Here is a 24,412-nt window from a genome sequence, read left to right on the forward strand (position 1 = left end):
TACAGCTGCTTCCTAAAAAAGATTACAGTTGCAACATAGTTAGGTGTGGAAGTGATGAACTAAAACATCAAGTATGTCTTCTCTTCACATTACTTCTTCAGGAACCAAAATGCAGGTGCTTTAACTTCACTGTGTCACACGAGGTGAGTAGTGTGTGTGTGTGTGTGTGTGTGTGTGTGTGTGTGTGTGTGTGTGTGTGTGTGTGTGTGTGTGTGTGTGTGTGTGTGTGTGTGTGTGTGTGTGTGTGTGTGTGTGTGTGTGTGTGTGTGTGTGTGCGCGCGCATGTGTGTGTGTGTGTGTGTGTGTGTGTGTGTGTGTGTGTGTGTGTGTGTGTGCGTGTGTGTGTGTGTGTGTGTGTGTGTGTGTGTGTGTGTGTGTGTGTGTGTGTGTGTGTGTGTGTGTGTGTGTGTGTGTGTGTGTGTGTGTGTGTGATAGAGAAAGAGCTGATGAATTATTGCCAAAGGCCCGTCTACACTACAGGCATGAAAAAATCTTGAAGCTGGGCGTGTCTGAAGCTTGGCGATTTTTTGCGAGCAACCAATCACATGAAAATCACGGAATTTGATTGGCTGATGCCAAGCATCGAGCCTCAAAAGTTGAACAATGTTCAACTTTTGATGCCGATAGATGCTCGTGATGCTTGCAAAGCGATGCCATGCTCCCCACAATGCAGTTCGGCGAAGATTACAAATCTTCTACGTCACCCCATTCAAGTGAATGGGCGAAGCGTTGAAAGCATTTTTTGATGCCTGTAGTGTAGACGTACAATGCCCCGTCTACACTACAGGCATGAAAAAATCTTGGAGCTGGGCGTGTCTGAAGCTTGGCGATTTTTTGCGAGCAACCAATCACATGAGCCTCCCGCCCCCGACATACAAAGCAATAGCAATTTTAAAACGAAGTAAACTGGATATAAACTCTCCAAACAGGCGAAAAAACTATCAGTTTCAACCACTGTTTCTGCCACCTCCCTCCATGCCTGGTTCCTCCGGTTTGTATCCCGTAAATAGTTCCGGTCGTAAAGAACCGGGTGATTTGCTACCGTAATATCTCGTTTGGAATATGAGGAAATGAACTGTGGTCTGGCTCTCCCAGCTTGCACGCGGTTTGATTGGCTGCGCTTGCACTGGCGGGATTTGCATAAACGGGATTTCATTGGCTGATGCCAAGCATCGAGCCTCAAAAGTTGAACATTGTTCAACTTTTGATGCCGATAGATGCTCGTGATGCTTGCAAAGCCATGCCATGCTCCCCACAATGCAGTTCGGCGAAGATTAAAAATCTTCTACGTCACCCCATTCAAGTGAATGGGCAAAGCGTTGAAAGCATTTTTTGATGCCTGTAGTGTAGACGTACTTCCTGACTTTATAATGTGCTTAGTCTCTTTATAGTTTGTAAAAGGTAGCAGCATCTAGTTAAGTGACAGCCAATGAGACATGTTCAATTAGCTTAGCACAAAGACTGGTATCAGATAGAAACTGCTAGCCTAGCTCTGTCATTAAAAATGATTGAAAATATACCTTCCAACAACCTTAAAGTTGTCCTATTTTCAAATGTGGACGTACTACTTTACATACTACTTTCCCCAAATGCTAACCACATCCCTGTGAAGAAGCAGGAACCTGGGCATTGTGCTGCTAAGTGTTACTGTTTAAAATAAAGCCACATATAACCATGCTTTCAAATAGCTTTCACACTCACATTCTCCTTTCTACACAGAACTGTACCTCGCCTGGTTCTTTCAGAAGCGGCCTGGAGACCCTGAGAGAAAGGATTGGCCCCAACGAATTCATCGAAAAACTGATCAGAGCACTAAGGTTGATGACTAATGCGGGTCAGGTAAGCGATCATAAATGATCATTGGATTTGTGTGTACATATACCTATAGATCACACTAATGCCAAATCATCTCAGGTTTGCAATGTGTGTGAGTGTATGGGAGTGTAACTATATCATTGGCATTGTATTGAGTTTTTCTCAGCTCACTCAGTATACACTCAAAGAGGCTGTACTTATTAATAGGTAAAAAGCAGCTATTGTCATAATAACACACTATTGTATTTCATAATATGACCTTTCTATAGCAATAGGCTGATCCCCATTCATCTCTGTGTGGGTGTTTGGGAAATTGACCGTGTTCTGGTTTGTGTTGCGCAATTCTCACTTCCGAGTAATATCTGCAGAACAAATGCTCCAATATGATATAAGAAATAAAACAGGTACTGTATATAATTCATTAAAGCCTCAACTTGAGCAAATACCTTCTTATTGACCTTCAGTCCCACTATCAACAGCTGTTCACTGATGCCCATCTACAGTGCAGTACCAATTAATGCCACAAAAGGTCAGGGTTTACTCAGAATTGGAAAATCTGGTATTGCACAATGCAATATTTATTTGTTGGGGTTTTCCCTTTCCTATAGTGTGTTCGATATGTTTTTGTGAATGTAAATGATCTGCAAAAGCTTAAATCCTCTCTCCCAATTTCCCCTTTAAATAAATAAAAAACACTCAGATTAAACATTAATGCGCTGAGAGCTGTGTTACCTGTTTGTGCTGACTTTACTAATGGCGGCTTCAGAAAGGACTGTTTTGGCGTGGTGAGACTGAACAATTATGTCCATCTGCTTCTCCTTTCAGAATATGACCAACATCTGTCCACTGCCTGTGCCAATTTCACCAAAAGTCTTCCTTGGCAAACTGAAAATAATGGCTCAAAGAAAAATGGCAGAGAAGATCAAATCCACGACAAAGTGACCGCTGTATCATTCAACATTTTAGTCCGAGTATATTTCACTGTTTTTACATGGAGCTATTTATTAAGCAACTGCTTGATTGATTTTGGGTTAGAGTTAAATATGAAAAACGTACGCCTATTAAAATTGTATTCTTAGATAAATTAAGATGTATGACAGCAGAGCTCTTATGGATTACAACACATTTATTGATGATAATATTGATGCTGAACATGAAATATGATGTTGGAAAATGATAACTATTATTTATTTAATTTATTCTTAATTTATCATTGTGTTAAGGTCAACTAATTGGCTCTGGTGTAACAGCTTCCATGTTTTGCGATAACTTTGTCAACTGCAACTTCAATAAAATGATTACTATCATATATCCTTCATGTTGGTACAATCATTATTGTTTCTAGGATTGTTATGATAAAGGACACTTTTAGAACCGATCACCGAATGCAGAGATTCCTTTACAGAAAGACAGTCCCAAAGTTTAATTAATGAAGTCACAGAAGCAGAAGGATTACAATGAGTGTTTAAAATGTTGAAACCAGGCAAGATAAGAGATAAACCCAAATCTCAGTATACAAAAATGCTGTGAATGACGACTTGAACCTGTGATGTGAAAAGTCCTCCCCCTACAACACAGTCTCACTCCCTTACTGACACTGTTGGACTCAGTACTAGTTTGACTGCTACCAACAATAAAATGAAGTACTTTTACTGTGTACTTTTTGAGTAATACTTGGTTAAACTCCTGTCCTGAGTACAATAATTCATAGTTCATATACAATACAGGAATTATTGTACTCAGGAAGGGAGTTTGACAGAGTATTAATAAAAAAGCACACAGTAAAAGTGCTTGATTGTACTTGTGCTAGTAGTCCAAGTACTGAATCCAACAGTATCAATTTCATGTAGAACTTTTTGCAAAAAAATCATTTTATCCCTCATCAAATATAGCAGAATACATTAATTATTGTACTCAGGACGGGAGTTTGACAAAGGATTACGCAAAAAGTACACAGTAAAACTAAGTACCTCATTGTATTTGTGGTAGTAGTCCAGGCAGTGGTTCTCAAACTTTTTCTGTCAGGCCCCCCCTTTGGAGAAAAAAAAAAGTCGGGCCCCCCCAACCCAAATAGTCACGTAATGGGCCAAGTTAACATTTATTCAAATACATCAATATGAAAGTGAGCATTCCTTTAAAAAAAAAAATCACTTTGCTAGAACAGTGATAATAAAACAATGCTCCATAAATCTGTGTGCTCAAAAAAATAAATACATAATACAATTGTGCAATCCCTTTGCAAGAACAATAAGTTATAATACTTGCTCCCACACACACAGAGCCGAGCTTGAATGAAACACAGAGAGAGACCCAGACGTACTTGTACTGTAAATATTATTTTCCAATCAATCTTCTTTTTTTTTCATAACCATTTTTCCTCCTGGTCTCTCGCGCCCCCCACTTTGAGAAACACTGTAGTAGTCTAACAAGTAGGCTACTGAGACCAACAGTACCCATTTTATTCAGAACTTATGGCTAAAAATCATTTTATCTCATCAAATATAGCAGAAGTGGCACGACGCTGAAGTTGGCTTCCGATTCAGAGCATCCGATTCGGCATTTAAGGGGAAAGTTAAGGGACATTTAATTTACAGCGCTGAGCGAACAATCCTCCGTGTTTGAACCTCTTAAATCGTTGCATAGCCAATTTATTTCGACTGGATTATCCCAGAGAGTCTAAAGATTATTTATAACCCAGTTTTAGATTTGTGAAACCTTTATTCTATTTGTGAAAATACAAACAAGGGAGATTTCAGTGCTTTTTTCGCATCCTGACCACATTAGACCAGGTCCTGATCTAAAACCACTAGAACTAGACTCATCAAATCTGGACTGGATTATCCCAGAGAGTCTAAAGATTCTTTATAACACAGTTTGAGATTTGTGAAACCTTTATTCTATTTGTGAAAATACAAACAAGGGAGATTTCAGTGCTTTTTTTATATGTAGACCACATTAGACTCATCAAATCTGGACTGGATTATCCCAAAGAGGCTAATGATTCTTTATAACACAGTTATACAAAAAAGCGAGATTTAGCCTCTTTGGGATAATCCAGTCCAGATTTGATGAGTCTAGGTCTAGTGGTTTTAGATCAGGACCTGGTCTTATGTGGTCTATGTGAAAAAAGCACTGAAATCTCGCTTTTTTGTATTTTCACAAATAGAATTAAGGTTTCACAAATCTGAAACGGTGTTATAAAGAATCTTTAGACTCTCTGGGATAATCCAGTCGAGATTTGATGAGTCTAGGTGTAGTGGTTTTAGATCAGGACCAGGTCTAATGTGGTCTATGTGAAAAAAGCACTGAAATCTCCCTTGTTTGTATTTTCACAAATAGAATAAAGGTTTCACAAATCTAAAACTGTGTTATAAAGAATCTTTAGCCTCTTTGGGATAATCCAGTCCAGATTTGATGAGTCTAGGTCTAGTGGTTTTAGATCAGGACCTTGTCTAATGTGGTCTACATGTAAAAAAAGCACTGAAATCTCCCTTGTTTGTATTTTCACAAATAGAATAAAGGTTTCACAAATCTAAAACTGGGTTATAAATCATCTTTAGACTCTCTGGGATAATCCAGTCGAAATAAATCGTCTATGCAGCGATTTAAGAGGTTCAAACACGGAGGATTGTTCGCTCAGCGCTGTAAATTAAATGTCCCTTAACTTTCCCCTGAAATGCCGAATCGGATGCTCTGAATCGGAAGCCAACTTCAGCGTCGTAGAAGTGGCATGATTTTGTTTTCACGAGGGGACTTTGAGAGTATTACCCAAAAAGTACACAGTAAAAGTACTTCATTTTATTTTTGGTAGCAGTAAAACTAGGACTGAGTCAAACAGTGTCAGTTTTATTAAGAATTTATGGTGCAAATTATTTGTATCGCAGATAAAGCAGAAAAAACATGCATTATTTTACTCTTGTACTACGAGCTTCAGTGCCGCTTCTCGGCCATTACCGTAAAGGCCCTATTAATTGCGCACTAAAAAATGAAGAGCTGCTGATTTGACCAAGCAAACGCAAGAGACGGCTGAGTTGACCGCATTCAGGGCCGGCCCTAGACTTTTGGGGGCCCTAAGCAAGATTTTGTTTGGGGGCCCCCCTCACTCTAGCGCGTTCTCACTACACACAACACGGAACCAACTTTTGTCTTATGATGTTAGTATGAGCATGTAAACACTAAAGTGGGACCTGAGAAGAGCAGCACAGTCTTTAAATTGACTACAAATAACTACCTAGGCTATAACTAATGACTATATAAACTCAGTGAACAGAAATATAGAAACTCCTCAGTCCTCAGTGACATATGTTTTGTTGTTGTGGCTCTGAGTCTGTACTCCAGCACATTAGATTTGAAATGAAACAAGGACTATGAGGTTAAAGTGCATACTGTGACCAAGTATTAAATATGACTACTTTGTTGAAGTGTATGTTAATTTGTCCAATATTACATTTGATCCCCCATTTTAGGGGATCAAAAGTACTCTGACAAATGAACATAAACTTGAATAAAGTAGTCATATCAGATAGCACTGATGAACTGACAGTACAGAATAAAAAGACTGACAAAGTGACCATCACTGTTCAAAGATAGATATTTTTAATAAAAAACACTCAACACTAAATAGAATATATAAATAGATCCAAAAATACCTTTAAAGGATTAAATAATATGTGCAAAACAAACTGCTTAACAATGAAATGAAATGTAAAAAAACAAATGCAAATACAAATGTTCCTCTCGTACGTACAGTCAGAATTGTTCTCTTCTTGCTTTCCTGGAGGCAAAGTCATTGATGACCTGATCATAGGAGATCTGGCTGCCAATCTGGTGGTTTATGCTGATTATTGCCATTCCACTCAGGCGATCCTGGGCCATGGAGGACCTCAAGTATGTTTTTATCAGTTTGAGCTTCGAGAAGCATCTCTCTGCGGACGCCACTGTCACTGGAAGGGTACAGGCTATTCTCAGCGCTATCCAAAGATTTGGATAGATCTCACACAGCTCGTTTTCATTTAAGAAGGTGAGCATCTCCAATGTGGTCATATCTTCTTTGGGAAGCTCTGGAAGGCTTTGCATCTCCATGGCTAGCTCTCTCCAGTCAACGTCTGCCTCTTCGCCACAGGTCAATGTTTTTCCCAGCAGGGCACATTGGTCTGTAAGTGACTCATCATCCAGATTATGGAAGTTGTGAAGCACTCCAAACTTGTCTCTTACTTCCCCCAGGGACTTGAATCTGTCCTCCAAAGACTGGATGCCACAGTCCACCACAACATTAAAGAATCCTGTTTCCAGTCTCGTCATGGCATCAGCCACTGCCTCGTCAGCTGCCTCGTAGGCAAAATGCCTCTTTTTGCTCCGCAGCCTCTTTTCTTTCAGCACTGCCTCAACATTCATATTTCCACAGAGCTCTTTTGCTGTGGCCTGAGCATCTGTGAACCCAGTGGCCCTGTAGGTTACCAGCGATGCTTTGGTTTTGTCTAAGAGACTGACCGCAACATCCAGCTGCATGTTGACAGACTGAAGGAGCTTGCTAACTGTATTGATCTTTGACAGAATATCATACCAGACAACAGTGCAGATTTGGAATCTAAATGATCCAATTTCTTCTGCCAGGGATTGGGCCTCAATTCTGACCATGAGATCATTTGCGTTTTCCCTCACCTCTAGCAAAGCCTCCCTGACCTTATCCGTTTGGTAGCGCAACGGCTCGATGCTATTCACTCTGCTCTCCCACCGCGTCTCACTCCAGGACTTGAGAGTGATGTCCACATGTTTTTTCAGGATGGTCCACCTCTGGGGAGAACCTGAAAACAAGGTGTACAGCTTCTGAACATTACCAAAGAAGCAAGTAGCATCTATTGATCCTTTGGCTGAATCCGCCACCATCAAATTCAGTGTGTGGGCTGCACAAGGAACATACAGAGCTCGAGGATTCTTCTCCAACAGCCTGGCCTGCACCCCTTTATTTCTGCCCTTCATGTTTGCACCATTGTCATAGGATTGTCCTCTGCAGTCCTCAAAGGGGATCTTCAGCTCCTCCAGCCTGTTCAAAATGAGTGTAGACAAACCAAGCCCTGTGGATGCAGGGGCTATGATGAACCCCAGAAAGTGCTCCCTGATCTCAGTCCTTTTCTTCACACTCACTGTTCGAATCACAACAGTCATCTGCTCCTGGTGGCTGACGTCTGGGGTGCAATCCAAAATGATGGCAAAATACTTGGACTCTTTGATTTCAGCCACCATTGCTGCAAGTATTGTGTCACTGATACAGGACATGAGTTCATTTTGGATTGTTTTACCCAAGTATGTAGTGTAATTTCCTCCACTGTCAATGCGTCTGATGTGTTCTTTCAGAACAGGGTCAAACTTGGCAATTAGCTCAACTTCTTTGAGGAAATTCCCGTTGTTGTGGTTATGCAGGGTGTCCCTCTAAGTCCCAGGTTCCTCTCTGCTAGAGATTGGATGATGGAAACCAACCGAATGAGCACCTCTCTCCACCTCTTCTTCTCTGCCTCCAGGAGGTACAACTCTGTTTTGTCTATTGTCTTCCCTTTTCTAAGACGGAGCTCTAGTTCCTTCCAAGTCAACACACTTTTCACATGATCTGGGCTGTTGTCGTGTAGCTTCAGTAATGCGCCAATATTCACCCAGTCCTGTTGTCCCTCTGTTATGAGCTTTAATGATTTCTTGGAAAACAACTTGCAGCAAAAGCAGTAGACTGAATCATTGTTCTTGGAGTATATTAACCAGCTTCGCTTAACTTTCTCACCATTTACAAGTGTTCTAAACATGTAATGATAATGAAAGCTTCTGTTGTTTGGTGTTTTCGGGAATACAAAATCTCTGTCCACCTGTACTGGCCCCCTAATCACCAGATCTGTACGTACGTGATCGTTAAGTACTGATGGCCACCCAGTTGGATCCATTGGTGAACCAGAGAGAAAAGGAGTAGAAGTTACAGAGGTAGGTGTAGTAGGCGTAATGGTACTGCTCTCAACTTCAATGGGTACAGAAATACCTATAGGGAAATTAATTTTAAAAAATAAGTTTTTGTTACTTGACATGTTTACAAGTTGATGTTCCTGGCAATGAACAACACAGTTGAATGATTGAACACAATAGTAATAATAATATTCATAATAATAATAATAATAATAATAATAATAATAATAATAATAATACCATGATTGATTGGACATATAGTGCTTTGCTTTTCTTGACAAACAAAGTTAAGGTCTCTTTGATGTAGGCCTAAACTTACCAGCATTGTCAGAGGTGGTTTCTTCAGTGATGGAAGTTGATGGAACTGCTATGGAATAAAGAAGTATATCATTGTTTAATATATGACTATAGGACTGTCTCTAGATCAGCTGTCTTTTCACCACTATGGCGCTGCTTTTGAGATAGCTCCAAAGTGCTGATCCAGAATCAGTCCTTAAAAACAGGTATCATCAAACTCCTGCCCCATGCATGACAGATATTTATTATAAGCAATGAACAGCGAGCTTGCTCAATAGAACTTCGACAAATGGCAATTGTAGCTAGCTCTATGGGCTTAATCTATACACTTAACACATCATTTACCAGCATTGTCTGAGGCGGTTTCTTGGATGACATCGGAGTCACTGGTGCCAACAGCTGACCTTGTGGTTTCACATTCACCAACAGCAGCGGTGGAGGTTGATTGACCTGCTATGGAATAAAGAAATATATGATTCGTAATGTAATGACTTAATATTCCAAATTCAGAAAGCTCTCACTTTGGGCCCATTTGAACTCACCAACAGTGTCCTCAGTGGACGTTGTGGTGTGTGCTGGCACCTGCTGTGGGCTTCCAAAGTACTTCAGAAGTGCTCCTGAGGAGAGTATGTTCAAATTGATCATGTTGTTGATAGTGCTACAGATGCGCTGCGAATAAAATTAGACTCTGTTGCTCCTTTGAAAAAGAAGAAAATAAAACAACATAGATTAGCTCCATGGCATAATGCCGAAACCCGCAAAATAAAGCAAAAGTCGAGACAACTTGAAAGGATATGGCGTTCCACTAAACTTGAAGAATCTCGTTTAATTTGGCATATTACTCTCAATGAATATAAGAAAGCACTGCGTAAAGCGAGAGCAGCATACTACTCTTCATTAATAGATGAGAATAAGAATAATGCAAGATTTCTTTTCAGCACTGTAGCCAGGCTGACAGAGAGCCACAGCTCGACTGAGCCTTCTATTCCCATAGCACTCAGTAGTAATGATTTTATGTGCTTTTTTAACGATAAAATTGTTACTCTTAGAAACAAAATCAATGACCTCTTGCCTTTGACCAGTATAGTGTTATCAACAGCTCCCGGAAACGTAAATTCTAATAATATTACACTAGATAGTAAACTAGAATGCTTTTCAGCCATAAACCTTGAACAATTAAATTCAATGATTCTCTCTTCTAAACCATCAACGTGTATCTTAGACCCGATTCCAACTAAGCTGTTAAAAGAAGTTTTTCCATTAATTAGCACTTCTTTATTAAATATTATGAATATGTCTTTATTATCAGGCTATGTTCCAAAATCATTCAAAGTAGCAGTGATAAAACCGCTTCTTAAAAAGCACAACCTCGATCCAGAGGTTTTAGCCAACTATAGACCTATTTCTAATCTTCCGTTCCTCTCAAACATTCTTGAGAAAGCAGTCGCAAAACAGCTGTTTGATTACTTAAGAAACTATGATTTATTTGAAGATTTTCAGTCTGGCTTTAGAACACAACATAGCACAGAGACAGCTCTGGTTAAAGTCACAAATGACATTCTAATAGCCTCTGACAAGGGACTTGTCTCTATTCTTGTCTTACTCGATCTTAGTGCTGCATTTGATACTATCGACCATGATATCCTATTGCAAAGACTAGAGCACTTAGTTGGCATACAGGGAACTGCTTTAGGCTGGTTTAGGTCTTATCTATCTGAACGCTCTCAGTTTGTACGTGTCAACGATGAATCTTCCATGCAAACCAAAGTTAGCCATGGAGTGCCACAGGGCTCAGTGCTTGGACCTATTTTGTTCACCCTATATATGCTTCCGTTAGGCAATATTATAAGGAATCATTCTGTAAACTTTCATTGTTATGCGGATGATACTCAACTATATTTATCAATCAAGCCTGATGAAATTAATCATCTAAATAAAATTCAAGACTGCCTCAAGGACTTAAAAACGTGGATGACCTTAAATTTTTTGATGTTAAACACGACCAAAACTGAAGTTATTGTACTTGGCCCGAAGAATCTACGAAACAAATTATCTAAAGATATATTAACTATGGATGGCATTAATTTGGCCTCCAGTGAGACTGTAAGGAATCTTGGTGTTATATTTGATCAGGATTGATCCTTTAACGCCCACATAAAATCAATTTCAAGGACCGCCTACTTCCATCTACGTAACATTGCAAAAATCAGGCATATCTTGCCTCAAAACGATGCAGAGAAACTAGTCCATGCATTTGTTACTTCAAGGCTGGATTATTGTAACTCCTTATTATCAGGGTGTACCAAGAAGTCAGTCAAGTCGCTTCAGCTGATTCAAAATGCTGCAGCTCGTGTACTAACCAGAGTTAGGAAAAGGGACCACATTACTCCTGTTCTGGCTGCCTTACACTGGCTCCCTATAGAACACAGGATAGAATTTAAAATTCTTCTTCTCGCCTACAAAGCCCTTAATGGGCAGGCGCCATCTTACCTTAAAGAACTCATTATACCCTATTGTCCTACTAGGGCATTGCGTTCCAAGAATGCAGGGTTGTTGGTTGTTCCTAGAGTCTCTAAAACTACAATGGGAGCCAGAGCCTTTTCTTATCAAGCTCCACTTTTGTGGAATCAGCTTCCAGTTTGTGTTCGGACGGCAGACACCCTATCCGTTTTTAAGAGTGCGCTTAAGACCTTCCTTTTTGATAAAGCTTATAGTTAGGGCTGATTAGATTCAGCCCCTAGTTTTGCTGATATAGGCTTAGTTTGTCGGGGGACATCTTACTTCTTCCTTCTCTCTGTCTATACCTGTGTACTCTCATGTTCCGATTAACCCAGCTTCCCCAAATTTCTTTCTTTTTGGTGTCTATATACGCAGGGATCCGGAGTCATGGATGATCCTGCGGTCCTGTGTCATGGATTGCGAGTCCTGGATCTTGAGTCGTGGCTGCGGTCCTGGATCATAAGTCCTGGATGGATATCCTCGTGGATTCATCTTCTTATTATACACACATGCATTTCAAAACATTTGGACTACCTATGTTGCAAATGTATTATCTTTTCAATTTACACACGGCATCTATTGCACGTCTGTCCGTCCTGGGAGAGGGATCCCTCCTCTGTTGCTCTCCCTGAGGTTTCTCCCATTTTTCCCTTTAAACTGTGGGGTTTTCTCTGGAAGTTTTTCCTTGTACGATGTGAGGGTCTAAGGACAGAGGGTGTCGTATTGTCATACTGATATTCTGTACAAACTGTGAAGTCCACTGAGACAAATGTAACATTTGTGATATTGGGCTATATAAATAAACATTGATTGATTGAGTATGTTACAGAGTTAAGCTTTATGGAAACAGACTTGAAATGGAACATCAAATGGAACATACTAGCTTTATATAGCTAATTCAATATTCAGCCAATGAATACTTGCATTTACATGAACTTAGAACCCACACAATGATGTTTGGATAGTTCGATAGATAGATAGATAGATAGATAGATAGATAGATAGATAGATAGATAGATAGATAGATAGATAGATAGACAGATAGATAGATAGATAGATAGATAGTACTTTATTAATCCCAGGGGAAATTGGTTTACTTGGTCAAAATATGAAACAAGCACATATACCTAGCTAACATTAGCTACGAGTGTGACTTGCTGCCTGAGCTAAACTTTTCTAAAGTAAATTAATCAGTAACGTTAATAGCATCGCATTATTCTACAGAAAGGCTGAGATAATAATGATAACTTGGCTAGTTAGCTAGCTGTAACGTTAGCTAGAAAGTAAGTAGTAGTAGTAAGTAAGTTAGAATACTCCCAAATCCAAGTTATCCAACTATTGTTAGTGGGACACAGGACAGGAGACAGAGCCATAATATGAAGTTACATACCTTTATTGTCTTGCCTTTTTTCTTCATTAAGTTTTCTATTTTTTCGTTTTTGATCACCAGAGGCGTATGTCCTTTTTTTGCCAGACATCATGCAAACTGAAGGCACCACAGTTGAGCGCTCAGCTTTGCCTGCCTGCTCGCTCAAGTTGTCACAGCGTTACAAATGTGCCACAAAACCAACCAATCGGAGAACTCGAGAAGGTCAATTCTGATTGGCTGGTCGTCTCCAATCATATCTTCTATCTGAGATAGATGAGAGTAACACCTACGCCACGACGATTGTTTTTGTAAATATTTTCCAAATATTAAGCAAAATATGTCACATTATATAATGACTGTTACAGAGTCATCATTTTGAGAAAAAGGCCTTCAAAGTTTCCTCTTCTCTGGATCGATCTGATTGATTATTAGCGGAGCAAATTATCAAAATAGTACGGAGGGAAGATATTTTCGTTTGGATTACTGGTCTGGGGGAAGCCCGCGAGTGTGTGTGTGTGTGTGTGTGTGTGTGTGTGTGTGTGTGTGTGTGTGTGTGTGTGTGTGTGTGTGTGTGTGTGTTTGTGTATTTTTGCATTTGTGTGTATTGTGGGAAAACACTCGAGAAACACCGGCTGTTGTTATGCCTGCTGTGACGTCAAGTTACTCCGTTCTCCGCTTTTAATTATGCCGTTACAAGCTTCAAAGTTGTATTTATCATCTGAATTTGCCGAAACAAGTTTAATATTCTGAAAGCCAATACTTTGTTTATTTGAAATCAGATGAAAACAAACTGTAACGGACCCTGCCGTGTTATCTATGATTACTATACACCTTACATTCATCATTTCAGCGGAGGGAGGGGAAGCGGCGCTGCGGAACAGCAGAGTGGCGAGTGAGAGCTGTCATCCTCCCTTTACAAGCTTCAAATGCCTGTAGCTAATGAGATTGAATCAGTGTTCGAATTACCCATTTGCTTTCGGGGGAGCCCTATTTATTTATTTTATTGCTAATCATATAGGCAGACCTGAAAGATCTATATGTTTCCTGCATTAGGTCAACATTGATCGCCAATAGCTTGTTTGGTAGGACATCTTTTTTTCTCCTCTCCGAAATCTCGATCGCTTTTTCGTTTGCCTGGCCCTTATGGTGATTATAAATCTTTTTCCGCAGGTTATTCTTTTAATCACTGCTGACTTTTCCCTGAATCCTTTCTTGTGAAAGGTGCACTCCGGTGGATTTTTCTGCGAGCGGCAGAGAGATCAATATACTTTTTGCCTCTTTGCAAATCTCATATCCACATTCATCAGAAAAGATGGAGTGAGTGGAATGAAAAGCCATGGATAGCTTTCATTCCACTCACTCCATCTTTTCTGTGTCCAGTTAAAAGGCAGGTCATGGGCATCGTCAGGTTTGCTAGTGCAGGTGGCGCCGGCGGCTGTGGCCGTTGTTGAAGCCTCTTCACGCTCCGCATCGGCAAGCCTCTCCCTCGGTGTGGAGCTGTCAAACGCGACCCTAACGCCGCTTACAGCCGGCTAGCTAAAAGTTGTTCCGTTCACGTTGTCATTTTTAGAATCCTTCGCTTCTTTGCTTGTGAATCCAAAAGCTGCGAGGCTTGGCTGATTTCGTTTCGCCATATTTTTTATGAACATTTCAAATACGCCGCCGGCATCGCCGCCGTAACCATAGCAACGTAAGTAGCGTAAAGAATGCAGCGCCGCCACGTACAGATGGCAACACCCAGAAATATTCACAAATATAAAACAAATATTCAGAAACTGTAATGAACAATGACTATTATTTATTTCAAGAACTTTTATTTACAGAAACTCAACATTTCTAATCTGTGTGACACAAATATGCAGCTCCCCCTATTTATCTCAAAGTCGGCCTTCAGGGGAGCTCCCTCCCTCTTCGGGGGAGCCAAGCTCCCCCTTGGCTCCCCCCGATTTTTAACACTGGATTGAATATAACAATCAAAAATAACAAAATATACACAGCTAGATCAGATCGCGTTTTAGATGCGACTTTAGAGTAGAGCAACGGTGTACTGAGATAAAAAAAAAAAAATAAAATAAAATAAATTTTTTTTTGCTAGGGGGCCCCTCAGTGGCTGCGGGGCCCTAAGCGGCCGCTTATGTCAATTAATGGGTTGAGCCGGCCCTGACCGCATTGTTCCGATAATCCAAAAATCAGCTCCTAAATTCTAACCCTATCTCCTATTCCTTGACCTCTGAGTGAAACGTCACGGGGTAAAGGGATAGTGGATAGGAGAATTCAAAAGGACTTAGGAGAAGAGACTGCGGTACTTTAGAGAATCCGAATGCACTTTCACTATCTGACGTGTTTATGATGCGCCTGCTGACGTCATTGTGTGCGTCTGCTGCTGTGGTGAAACTATGGAAACTACAGTGTTCTATACAACGGACTACATGGATGTTTAATAAGAACGAGGGACTCATCTAGAGTCTCTGCACCGTGCTCTGATGTTGTTGCTTTATGCTTTATGAACGTGGACAACAGAGAAACATATTCTTCATGACCAAAGTTGTAATTGAAATAAAAAAGGAAAGTGAAATTTATGCTCGTCACCCTCTCCCTCCGGTCCACATTAATACAAATGATCCCAATACGTATGATTGTATGAAAATATCTTAAAATCAATACAAATGTATTTATTATAAACGTTAGTCCTTAACATCTATCACTGTGTACATCACCATTCAAACATCTTTTAAAAGTTGAACAAACCCCACACAGCTCAGTGAAATGTTGACTTTATTTGATCATTTCAGTAAAAACTAAAGTTCATATTTCTCTTTTTGATTATAATACTGATGAACGTTCAAAACAAAGCACTTTGGCAACTTACCACATACGTTTTAAAATGCTTAATAAGCACCGTAACTTTCATGATATAATTTCTCCGTCATAATCGTTTGTTTCCGTGAACGGCCGACTGTTGTGTGACGCAAATGCTGCAGCTGCAAGGCATTGTGGGGCAGCATTTTCTCCTCTCCTTTCGGTATGGGAGGTCCAGTGGTTCCTAAGCTAAATGAGGTTATAAAGCAGTGGTCACCAACCTTTTTAAGCCCAAGATCACCGACCTCGGCCTAGGTGAAAGGCGAGATCTACCTATTGCAGAATTGAGTGAAAAAGACGGCCCAGACAATGCTTCCAATTTGAGGCCTTTTATATAGGCTAATTGCATCTGAATTAATGTTACAATGAAGGCTCCATAATCAGCTCACGGCATATAGGCAGGGGTAAAGTGCTATTGGGGGGCGGACCTCACCTCCTCTAGGGGGATGCTCCCCCGGGAAGATTTTTTTTAAAATATTGAAGTTGAAAGCATCAATCTGGTGCACTTTGAGAGCAACATGAAGAGATCTATGGATACCTCTCTCAGCACCCATATGAAACAGAACTGTAAACAGATTTTTTTTTTCTTTATGGATATTTTATAAATCACTCCCCTTTTTACATTACATTACATTACTTTTAAACTGTATTCTTGTTTTACTGCCATATAGTATGCTATTTCATACCTGTTTTTCATTTATTCTCTTATTGTTTGTATAACTATAATGATCATATGAAGGTGTGCCGCGGAAATAATCTTTTGAATAATTTGTGACAAAACCGTTGTAAACACTCAGAGTCCTTTAGCTCACCTGAGCCCCTCAGTCTGACAGGAGAGGACTCTCCTCCAGCTTGTTGTGGAAACAGCTCCTTATGTCCATTAGTGCAGCTAGCTAACCAGATGCTAACATCACGGTCCCCGCTAGCACCGGTCCCTCTCTCCCACTCTCCCTCTCTCTCTCCCTCTCTCCCTCTCTCTCTCCCTCTCTATCACACTAAATGCGCTATTGCCACACAGAGCCGAGCTTGAATGACACAAGCACACGTGTATTTCCATGCAATCTCTGATTGGTCTGGTGTCTTGCCTCTGTTGCGTTCACTGAACACGGGAAATTACAGTCCTGCCGTTGTCTCTTGTGTCATGATGAGGTTCACGTAAAGCACGGTTAATGTATTATATTATTGAGGTGTCTCAAATATACGTCAATCAAGTGGCACCTGCTAACGGGGTGGTGGATGATAGGTTTACATCTAAAAACGTATTTTCAAACATTATTATTTTAATTTAATTTGTCTTTCTTTTGTTACTTTTTTTTTTAACGATCTACCCGCACCACACTCGCGATCGACCGGTCGATCGCGATCGACTGGTTGGCGACCACTGTTATAAAGGAAGTTTGAAACCTCTTTTCCTTTCATTTGGAGAATTGGAATGGCACTTCAACATGGCTGCCACTGACGTACTTCCGGGTCATTTCACTCCGTTTGGAAGGTTCCTAAGCTAAATGGACTATTGGAACGCAATCCCGGGGTTGTTTCAAATGATGCACCCCCGTCGTGAAATGCACCCCTTGACACGGGAACGCGCATTTGAACGTATAGTCCGCTATTCTATGTTGTCTTTTTGATGGTTGGGTTGTCGAATCCTGGATTTTGCATTCATTCGTCTCTTATTTTTCAGTTAATTTTTTATTTAATTTATGTTTTTATTCAATTGTGACGTTGTGTCTGTATACTTTTGCTTGTACTTGTACTGTATTGTTTATTTTTACATCAAGTGTTTGAGGGTGGGATTAATATAATTTTTTTTAATTTTGGCATGCTTTTTATGAACAGCCTGGTTGCCACGATAGGCACCCCTTGCTATCTCCGACAATACACGTGTCACATACATGAAACTTGCTCCATGTATTGGTACTAGTCCTACAACTATACCCTCCAAAGTGCTTGAGGGTGGGATAATTAGAAGCATCTTTTTTGGGGGGGAGCTTTTTAGGGCAGGTCAGGGGGTGCATTTCACGACGGGGGTGCATAATTTGACACAACACACACACACACACACACTCAATCAATCAATCAATCAATGTTTATTTATATAGCCCAATATCACAAATGTTACATTTGTCTCAGTGGACTTCACAGTTTGTACAGAATATCAGTATGACAATACGACACCCTCTGTCCTTAGACCCTCACATCGTACAAGGAAAAACTTCCAGAGAAAACCCCACAGTTTAAAGGGAAAAATGGGAGAAACCTCAGGGAGAGCAACAGAGGAGGGATCCCTCTCCCAGGACGGACAGACGTGCAATAGATGCCGTGTGTAAATTGAAAAGATAATACATTTGCAACATAGGTAGTCCAAATGTTTTGAAATGCATGTGTGTATAATAAGAAGATGAATCCACGAGGATATCCATCCAGGACTTATGATCCAGGACCGCAGCCACGACTCAAGATCCAGGACTCGCAATCCATGACACAGGACCGCAGGATCATCCATGACTCCGGATCCCGGCGTATATAGACACCAAAAAGAAAGAAATTTGGGGAAGCTGGGTTAATCGGAACATGAGAGTACACAGGTATAGACAGAGAGAAGGAAGAAGTAAGATGTCCCCCGACAAACTAAGCCTATATCAGCAAAACTAGGGGCTGAATCTAATCAGCCCTAACTATAAGCTTTATCAAAAAGGAAAGTCTTAAGCGCACTCTTAAAAACGGATAGGGTGTCTGCCGTCCGAACACAAACTGGAAGCTGATTCCACAAAAGTGGAGCTTGATAAGAAAAGGCTCTGGCTCCCATTGTACTTTTAGAGACTCTAGGAACAACCAACAACCCTGCATTCTTGGAACGCAATGCCCTAGTAGGACAATAGGGTATAATGAGTTCTTTAAGGTAAGATGGCGCCTGCCCATTAAGGGCTTTGTAGGCGAGAAGAAGAATTTTAAATTCTATCCTGTGTTCTATAGGGAGCCAGTGTAAGGCAGCCAGAACAGGAGTAATGTGGTCCCTTTTCCTAACTCTGGTTAGTACACGAGCTGCAGCATTTTGAATCAGCTGAAGCGACTTGACTGACTTCTTGGTACACCCTGATAATAAGGAGTTACAATAATCCAGCCTTGAAGTAACAAATGCATGGACTAGTTTCTCTGCATCGTTTTGAGGCAAGATATGCCTGATTTTTACAATGTTACGTAGATGGAAGTAGGCGGTCCTTGAAATTGATTTTATGTGGGCGTTAAAGGATAAATCCTGATCAAATATAACACCAAGATTCCTTACAGTCTCACTGGAGGCCAAATTAATGCCATCCATAGTTAATATATCTTTAGATAATTTGTTTCGTAGATTCTTCGGGCCAAGTACAATAACTTCAGTTTTGGTCGTGTTTAACATCAAAAAATTTAAGGTCATCCACGTTTTTAAGTCCTTGAGGCAGTCTTGAATTTTATTTAGATGATTAATTTCATCAGGCTTGATTGATAAATATAGTTGAGTATCATCCGCATAACAATGAAAGTTTACAGAATGATTCCTTATAATATTGCCTAATGGAAGCATATATAGGGTGAACAAAATAGGTCCAAGCACTGAGCCCTGTGGCACTCCATGGCTAACTTTGGTTTGCATGGAAGATTCATCGTTGACACGTACAAACTGAGAGCGTTCAGATAGATAAGACCTAAACCAGCCTAAAGCAGTTCCCTGTATGCCAACTAAGTGTTCTAGTCTTTGCAATAGGATATCATGGTCGATAGTATCAAATGCAGCACTAAGATCGAGTAAGACAAGAATAGAGACAAGTCCCTTGTCAGAGGCTATTAGAATGTCATTTGTGACTTTAACCAGAGCTGTCTCTGTGCTATGTTGTGTTCTAAAGCCAGACTGAAAATCTTCAAATAAATCATAGTTTCTTAAGTAATCACACAGCTGTTTTGCGACTGCTTTCTCAAGAATTTTTGAGAGGAACGGAAGATTAGAAATAGGTCTATAGTTGGCTAAAACCTCTGGATCGAGGTTGTGCTTTTTAAGAAGCGGTTTTATCACTGCTACTTTGAATGATTTTGGAACATAGCCTGATAATAAAGACATATTCATAATATTTAATAAAGAAGTGCTAATTAATGGAAAAACTTCTTTTAACAGCTTAGTTGGAATCGGGTCTAAGATACACGTTGATGGTTTAGAAGAGAGAATCATTGAATTTAATTGTTCAAGGTTTATGGCTGAAAAGCATTCTAGTTTACTATCTAGTGTAATATTATTAGAACTTACGTTTCCGGGAGCTGTTGATAACACTATACTGGTCAAAGGCAAGAGGTCATTGATTTTGTTTCTAAGAGTAACAATTTTATTGTTAAAAAAGCACATAAAATCATTGCTACTGAGTGCTATGGGAATAGAAGGCTCAGTCGAGCTGTGGCTCTCTGTCAGCCTGGCTACAGTGCTGAAAAGAAATCTTGCATTATTCTTATTCTCATCTATTAATGAAGAGTAGTATGCTGCTCTCGCTTTACGCAGTGCTTTCTTATATTCATTGAGAGTAATATGCCAAATTAAACGAGATTCTTCAAGTTTAGTGGAACGCCATATCCTTTCAAGTTGTCTCGACTTTTGCTTTATTTTGCGGGTTTCGGCATTATGCCATGGAGCTAATCTATGTTGTTTTATTTTCTTCTTTTTCAAAGGAGCAACAGAGTCTAATTTTATTCGCAGCGCATCTGTAGCACTATCAACAACATGATCAATTTGGGGGGGTGTACATTTTGTATAAGTTTCCTCCCCTACATGCAGACATGCTATCGAGTTAAGTATTGGTGGAATCTCTTCCTTAAATTTGGCTATAGCACTAACAGATAGGTTTCTGCTGCAGGAGCTTTTGGCTAATGCTTTGTAGTCTAGTAACAGTACTTCAAAAGTTACTAAGAAATGGTCGGATAAAGCAGGATTATGCGGTTCGACTAATAGTTGCTCAATTTCAATACCATAAGTCAGAACAAGGTCAAGAGTGTGATTATAGCAGTGGGTTGGTTTATTTACACTCTGACAGAAACCAACAGAATCTAATATAGAATTAAATGCAACAGTAAGGCTATTTTTATCATCGTCAACATGAATATTAAAGTCACCTACGATAATTACTTTATCTGTTTTAAGTACCAAAGCTGATAAAAACTCAGAGAATTCTGATAAGAATTCTGAATAAGGACCTGGTGCACGGTACACTGTAACAAATAAGATTGGCTGCAAAGTTTTCCAGGTCGGATGCGTAAGACTGAAAATGAGGCTTTCAAAGGAGGTATAATTTAATTTTTGTTTAGTATTGATAAGTAAACTTGAGTCAAAGATTGCTGCAACTCCACCTCCTCGGCCCGTGCCTCGGGCAATATGAGTATTGATATGGCTGGGTGGAGTGGCCTCATTTATGCTGACATATTCTTCATGTCTCAACCAAGTTTCAGTGAGACAGCATATATCAATATTATAATCTGATATTAAATCATTTACCAGTATTGCTTTAGATGCTAGAGATCTTATGTTTAAGAGACCACATTTAATCTTCCTGTTTTGTTGCACTGTAGTAGTTGTTACATTTACTTTTATTAGGTTATTATGTATGACACCTCTATTAGGTTTTACCTTACACACACACACACAAACACACACACACACACCCTGGTGACCGGACATCTCCTTCATAAATAGAATAATAAGGCGTAATAATTGGGCAGTTAGATGTGTTTAGGTGTGTGTGAGTGTGTGTGTGTGTGTGTGTGTGTGTGTGTGTGTGTGTGTGTGTGTGTGTGTGTGTGTGTGTGTGTGTGTGTGTGTGTGTGTGTGTGTGTGTGTGTGTGTGTGTGTGCTTGCGTGCATGTGTGTAGAAGTGTGTGTGGCTATAACGAAGCAGCCTGCAGTCGCTCTTTAGCTGTCTAATGAAGGTAAGCACAGCGAAGGCTGTGTGTAAAAGGCACAGCTCCACTTCCTACTTGGCGAACCTGTAACTTTCTCGTGTGCACGAGAACGTATCTCTTGCACACGAGAAAGTATATCGATGAGCAAACCATGTCACTTGGCCCAGGTGGTTTCCACAGAACGGATAAAACATGTGTAACGACCATAAACACACTCGTACCGTCCATAGGTACCGCCGCGGTCTATCCGCCAAAACAAACTTAAGTTTGTGTCAATCACTTGCACGTCACTTCTGGTATGATGGGCATTTCCTTTCCGGTTTAATTCTCTAGTTTGTTAAAGCGTTTCGGCAAATGTTAAAGTGTTTCGGGAAATGTTAAAGTGTTTCGAGACTTGTAAATGTGTCTCAGTTCTTGTAAAAGCGTTTCGCTAATTTAATTTTGCTTTATAAATTTAATTTTGTTTTATAAAATGTTAATTTGTCTCTAGCTTTGTAAAAGTGTTTCGCATCTTGTTAATTTGTTTTTGTTAATCTTAAATAGTTTTTTCTTTGGTAAAAGTGTTTTGCTAATGTAATTTAGTTTTATAAAATGTAAATTTGTCTCAAGATTTGTTAAAGTGTTTCACACTTTGTAATTGTCGATTGCACCTCTCAGCCACCGTACAATCTACCTGCATTGCAATTACTCTAAACGTGTAATAACGTGCTTTAACCAGTAGGTGGTTCGGGTTAAAAAGCTGTCAAGTTTACAGTGTTAACAAAATAAAATATACGCCCGTGTCCATTCTGAGGCCCGATCTCTGTAGATAAATAAAGAACTACGACAGATGTGTAATATTTAATGCAGCCGAACCATTTATTACAATGCATTCATGTGATGACTTTCAAAGAGTAAAGCAAGCACTGCTGAATAAAGTATGATTTTTTTTCATATGGAATGCAGTTGGAGGTCAACCAATCACAGAGCTTGAGGACTGATCACCGGGTTTGTTGAGCAAAGCGCATGGTGTGGTCTCAAACGATAGCTGAGGATAATGGGTATAGTGTCTTCGACCATCCTAAACTACAATTATTTGTTTCTCAGAGTCGAAGGGGAAAAACACAAAACCATTGTACACAATTTAATCAATGTTGTGTAATTAACAAGGATAATCTGGTGTTTTTGAGTTGAGTAGTGCAGATATCACTGTAAAATAAATCGACAGTAAAGAGAATACTTACTACCGGGTGTACAATTCTCCGTTATCCAATGGGATTGGACGCTCACATTGCCTTTAAGAGCTGCCGACATGGACCGATGCGGTGCTTCCCTGAGCGTCTAATACCTCCGCCGATGGTATTACATTGCAATCAGTTGAAAGCTCTTTGCGTCCGTTTATGAAGCTGAAGGAGACTCGGCGCGTCACAACTGCACGCCAAAGGACCCTGACCAAGCGTCGCTATCGGACTATCAGGGAGTGAGACTGTGTTGCTACGACACAACAAACCTCTTTATACAATATCATAACCCAGGACAAGAATCCCTCCCCAACACCAAAACCCTGGTAGAAAAGGAAACTATGGTGTACATGGTCAGAAGCCTTCTCTTGGTTTTAAAAAAAACGGTGAAAATAACAATAATACATTTATAGAACTCGTCTCTCATTAGAATATCTCCCATGGATGTTTTGGGATTTTGAAGACTGATATCTGTGAAGGTTGGCTTTCCAGTCGCTGAAGGCTTCCATTGAATAAGATCTTACATGAGTTCACATTTGGCGCAGACACACTGATTTGGGCACTTACTGACATGGGGGATGTTTTCATATGCAGTAGCCCACTCAGCGGAGTTCACCCCACTGTGGTCTGCCCTGAGCAAATCTGTGTACAAGTCCAGACTCAACATCTGGTTCTTCAATTAAAGAAGAAGGTTGTAATTGCATTTATGTCCTGGCTTCTTTACAAATGTAAATGTCCCCTCTGCGGGACGAATAAAGGTATTCTGATTGTGATTGTGAAACATGCTCGGATTTAAGCTCCTGTGTTCTTTCTTGCATGACAGATCAAAGCCCCTGCCTTTGTAAGTCTTATTATCATTACTTGATGATCAGTTGTAAAATGGAGACACTTACCAGGTGTCTCCAACATGTTCCATAGTGGTGTTGGGCTGCATGCCTCAGAGACAGGGACACATCTCAGAGGACGTCATCCATGCCAAGAAACACGCCTCCCTGACAGGTGAGGGTGAGACTGGGGTGCACCTCCTTCTTAAATGTGAAACCTCAGTGAAATAAGGAACAGTTATTCTGATTTTGCTCTGCAATCCCATTTCAAAGGACCCGTTAAGGCATATCATGCTGCCCAATATGTATCAACATGATTATTTTTACGCTTTGGCAACAGCTACCTGAAATCGTCATGCAAAGATAAAGCCCCAATAAGAAGTGAGACCGAGAGAAGGAGAGGAAGAGTGGGGCGGTGACAGGGGGAGTGATCTGCACTATGTGAAGTGCAGAGGAAGTCACAGTGCGGTAGCATATTGACAGAGGAAATAACGGACACTATGCAGCCTCCACCCAGGAAGGTAAGGTACTGCAGTCTGATATAGAGTTTATATTAATGCAGAGTTCATATTAAGATATGGTTGATTTCAACACTTTGTGTTTTACTGCTTTCATCTTGCTTCTATACACTTGTCTTTGAAAGTCAATACTTCTTCAATAACAGTTTGAGG

The 24,412-nt window shown here is 40.2% G+C and overlaps 1 protein-coding gene and 1 long non-coding RNA gene across 6 annotated transcripts in view; one reads left to right on the top strand and one right to left on the bottom strand.

Moving 5' to 3' along the window:
- Nucleotides 1-8,244: 8,244 nt before the first annotated feature.
- LOC307033820 lies at nt 8,245-9,674 on the bottom strand. The gene is made up of 3 exons (XR_013806652.1): nt 9,400-9,674; nt 9,077-9,124; nt 8,245-8,833 (listed from the first exon to the last, which is right to left on the bottom strand). It is a non-coding gene; the product is annotated as an uncharacterized lncRNA (long non-coding RNA).
- Nucleotides 9,675-24,205: 14,531 nt separating this feature from the next.
- The window catches only part of LOC307032142 (F-BAR and double SH3 domains protein 1-like), a 30,544-nt gene continuing 30,337 nt past the window's right edge, over nt 24,206-24,412 (top strand). For 3 of the 5 annotated variants that reach the window (XR_013806167.1, XM_079669929.1, XM_079669931.1), the window contains exon 1: nt 24,206-24,262. Coding sequence is in view for 4 of the 5 variants with exons in the window: in XM_079669929.1 (XP_079526055.1) it covers nt 24,242-24,262 (21 nt within the window). In the remaining variant the exon portion in view is untranslated. The remainder of the gene's footprint in view (nt 24,263-24,412) is intronic. The other 2 variants (XM_079669928.1, XM_079669930.1) reach the window with 2 other exon arrangements.

The sequence above is a fragment of the Notothenia rossii genome (genome assembly GCF_949606895.1).
Source record: "Notothenia rossii genome assembly, chromosome: 3".
Lineage (NCBI taxonomy): Eukaryota > Metazoa > Chordata > Actinopteri > Perciformes > Nototheniidae > Notothenia > Notothenia rossii.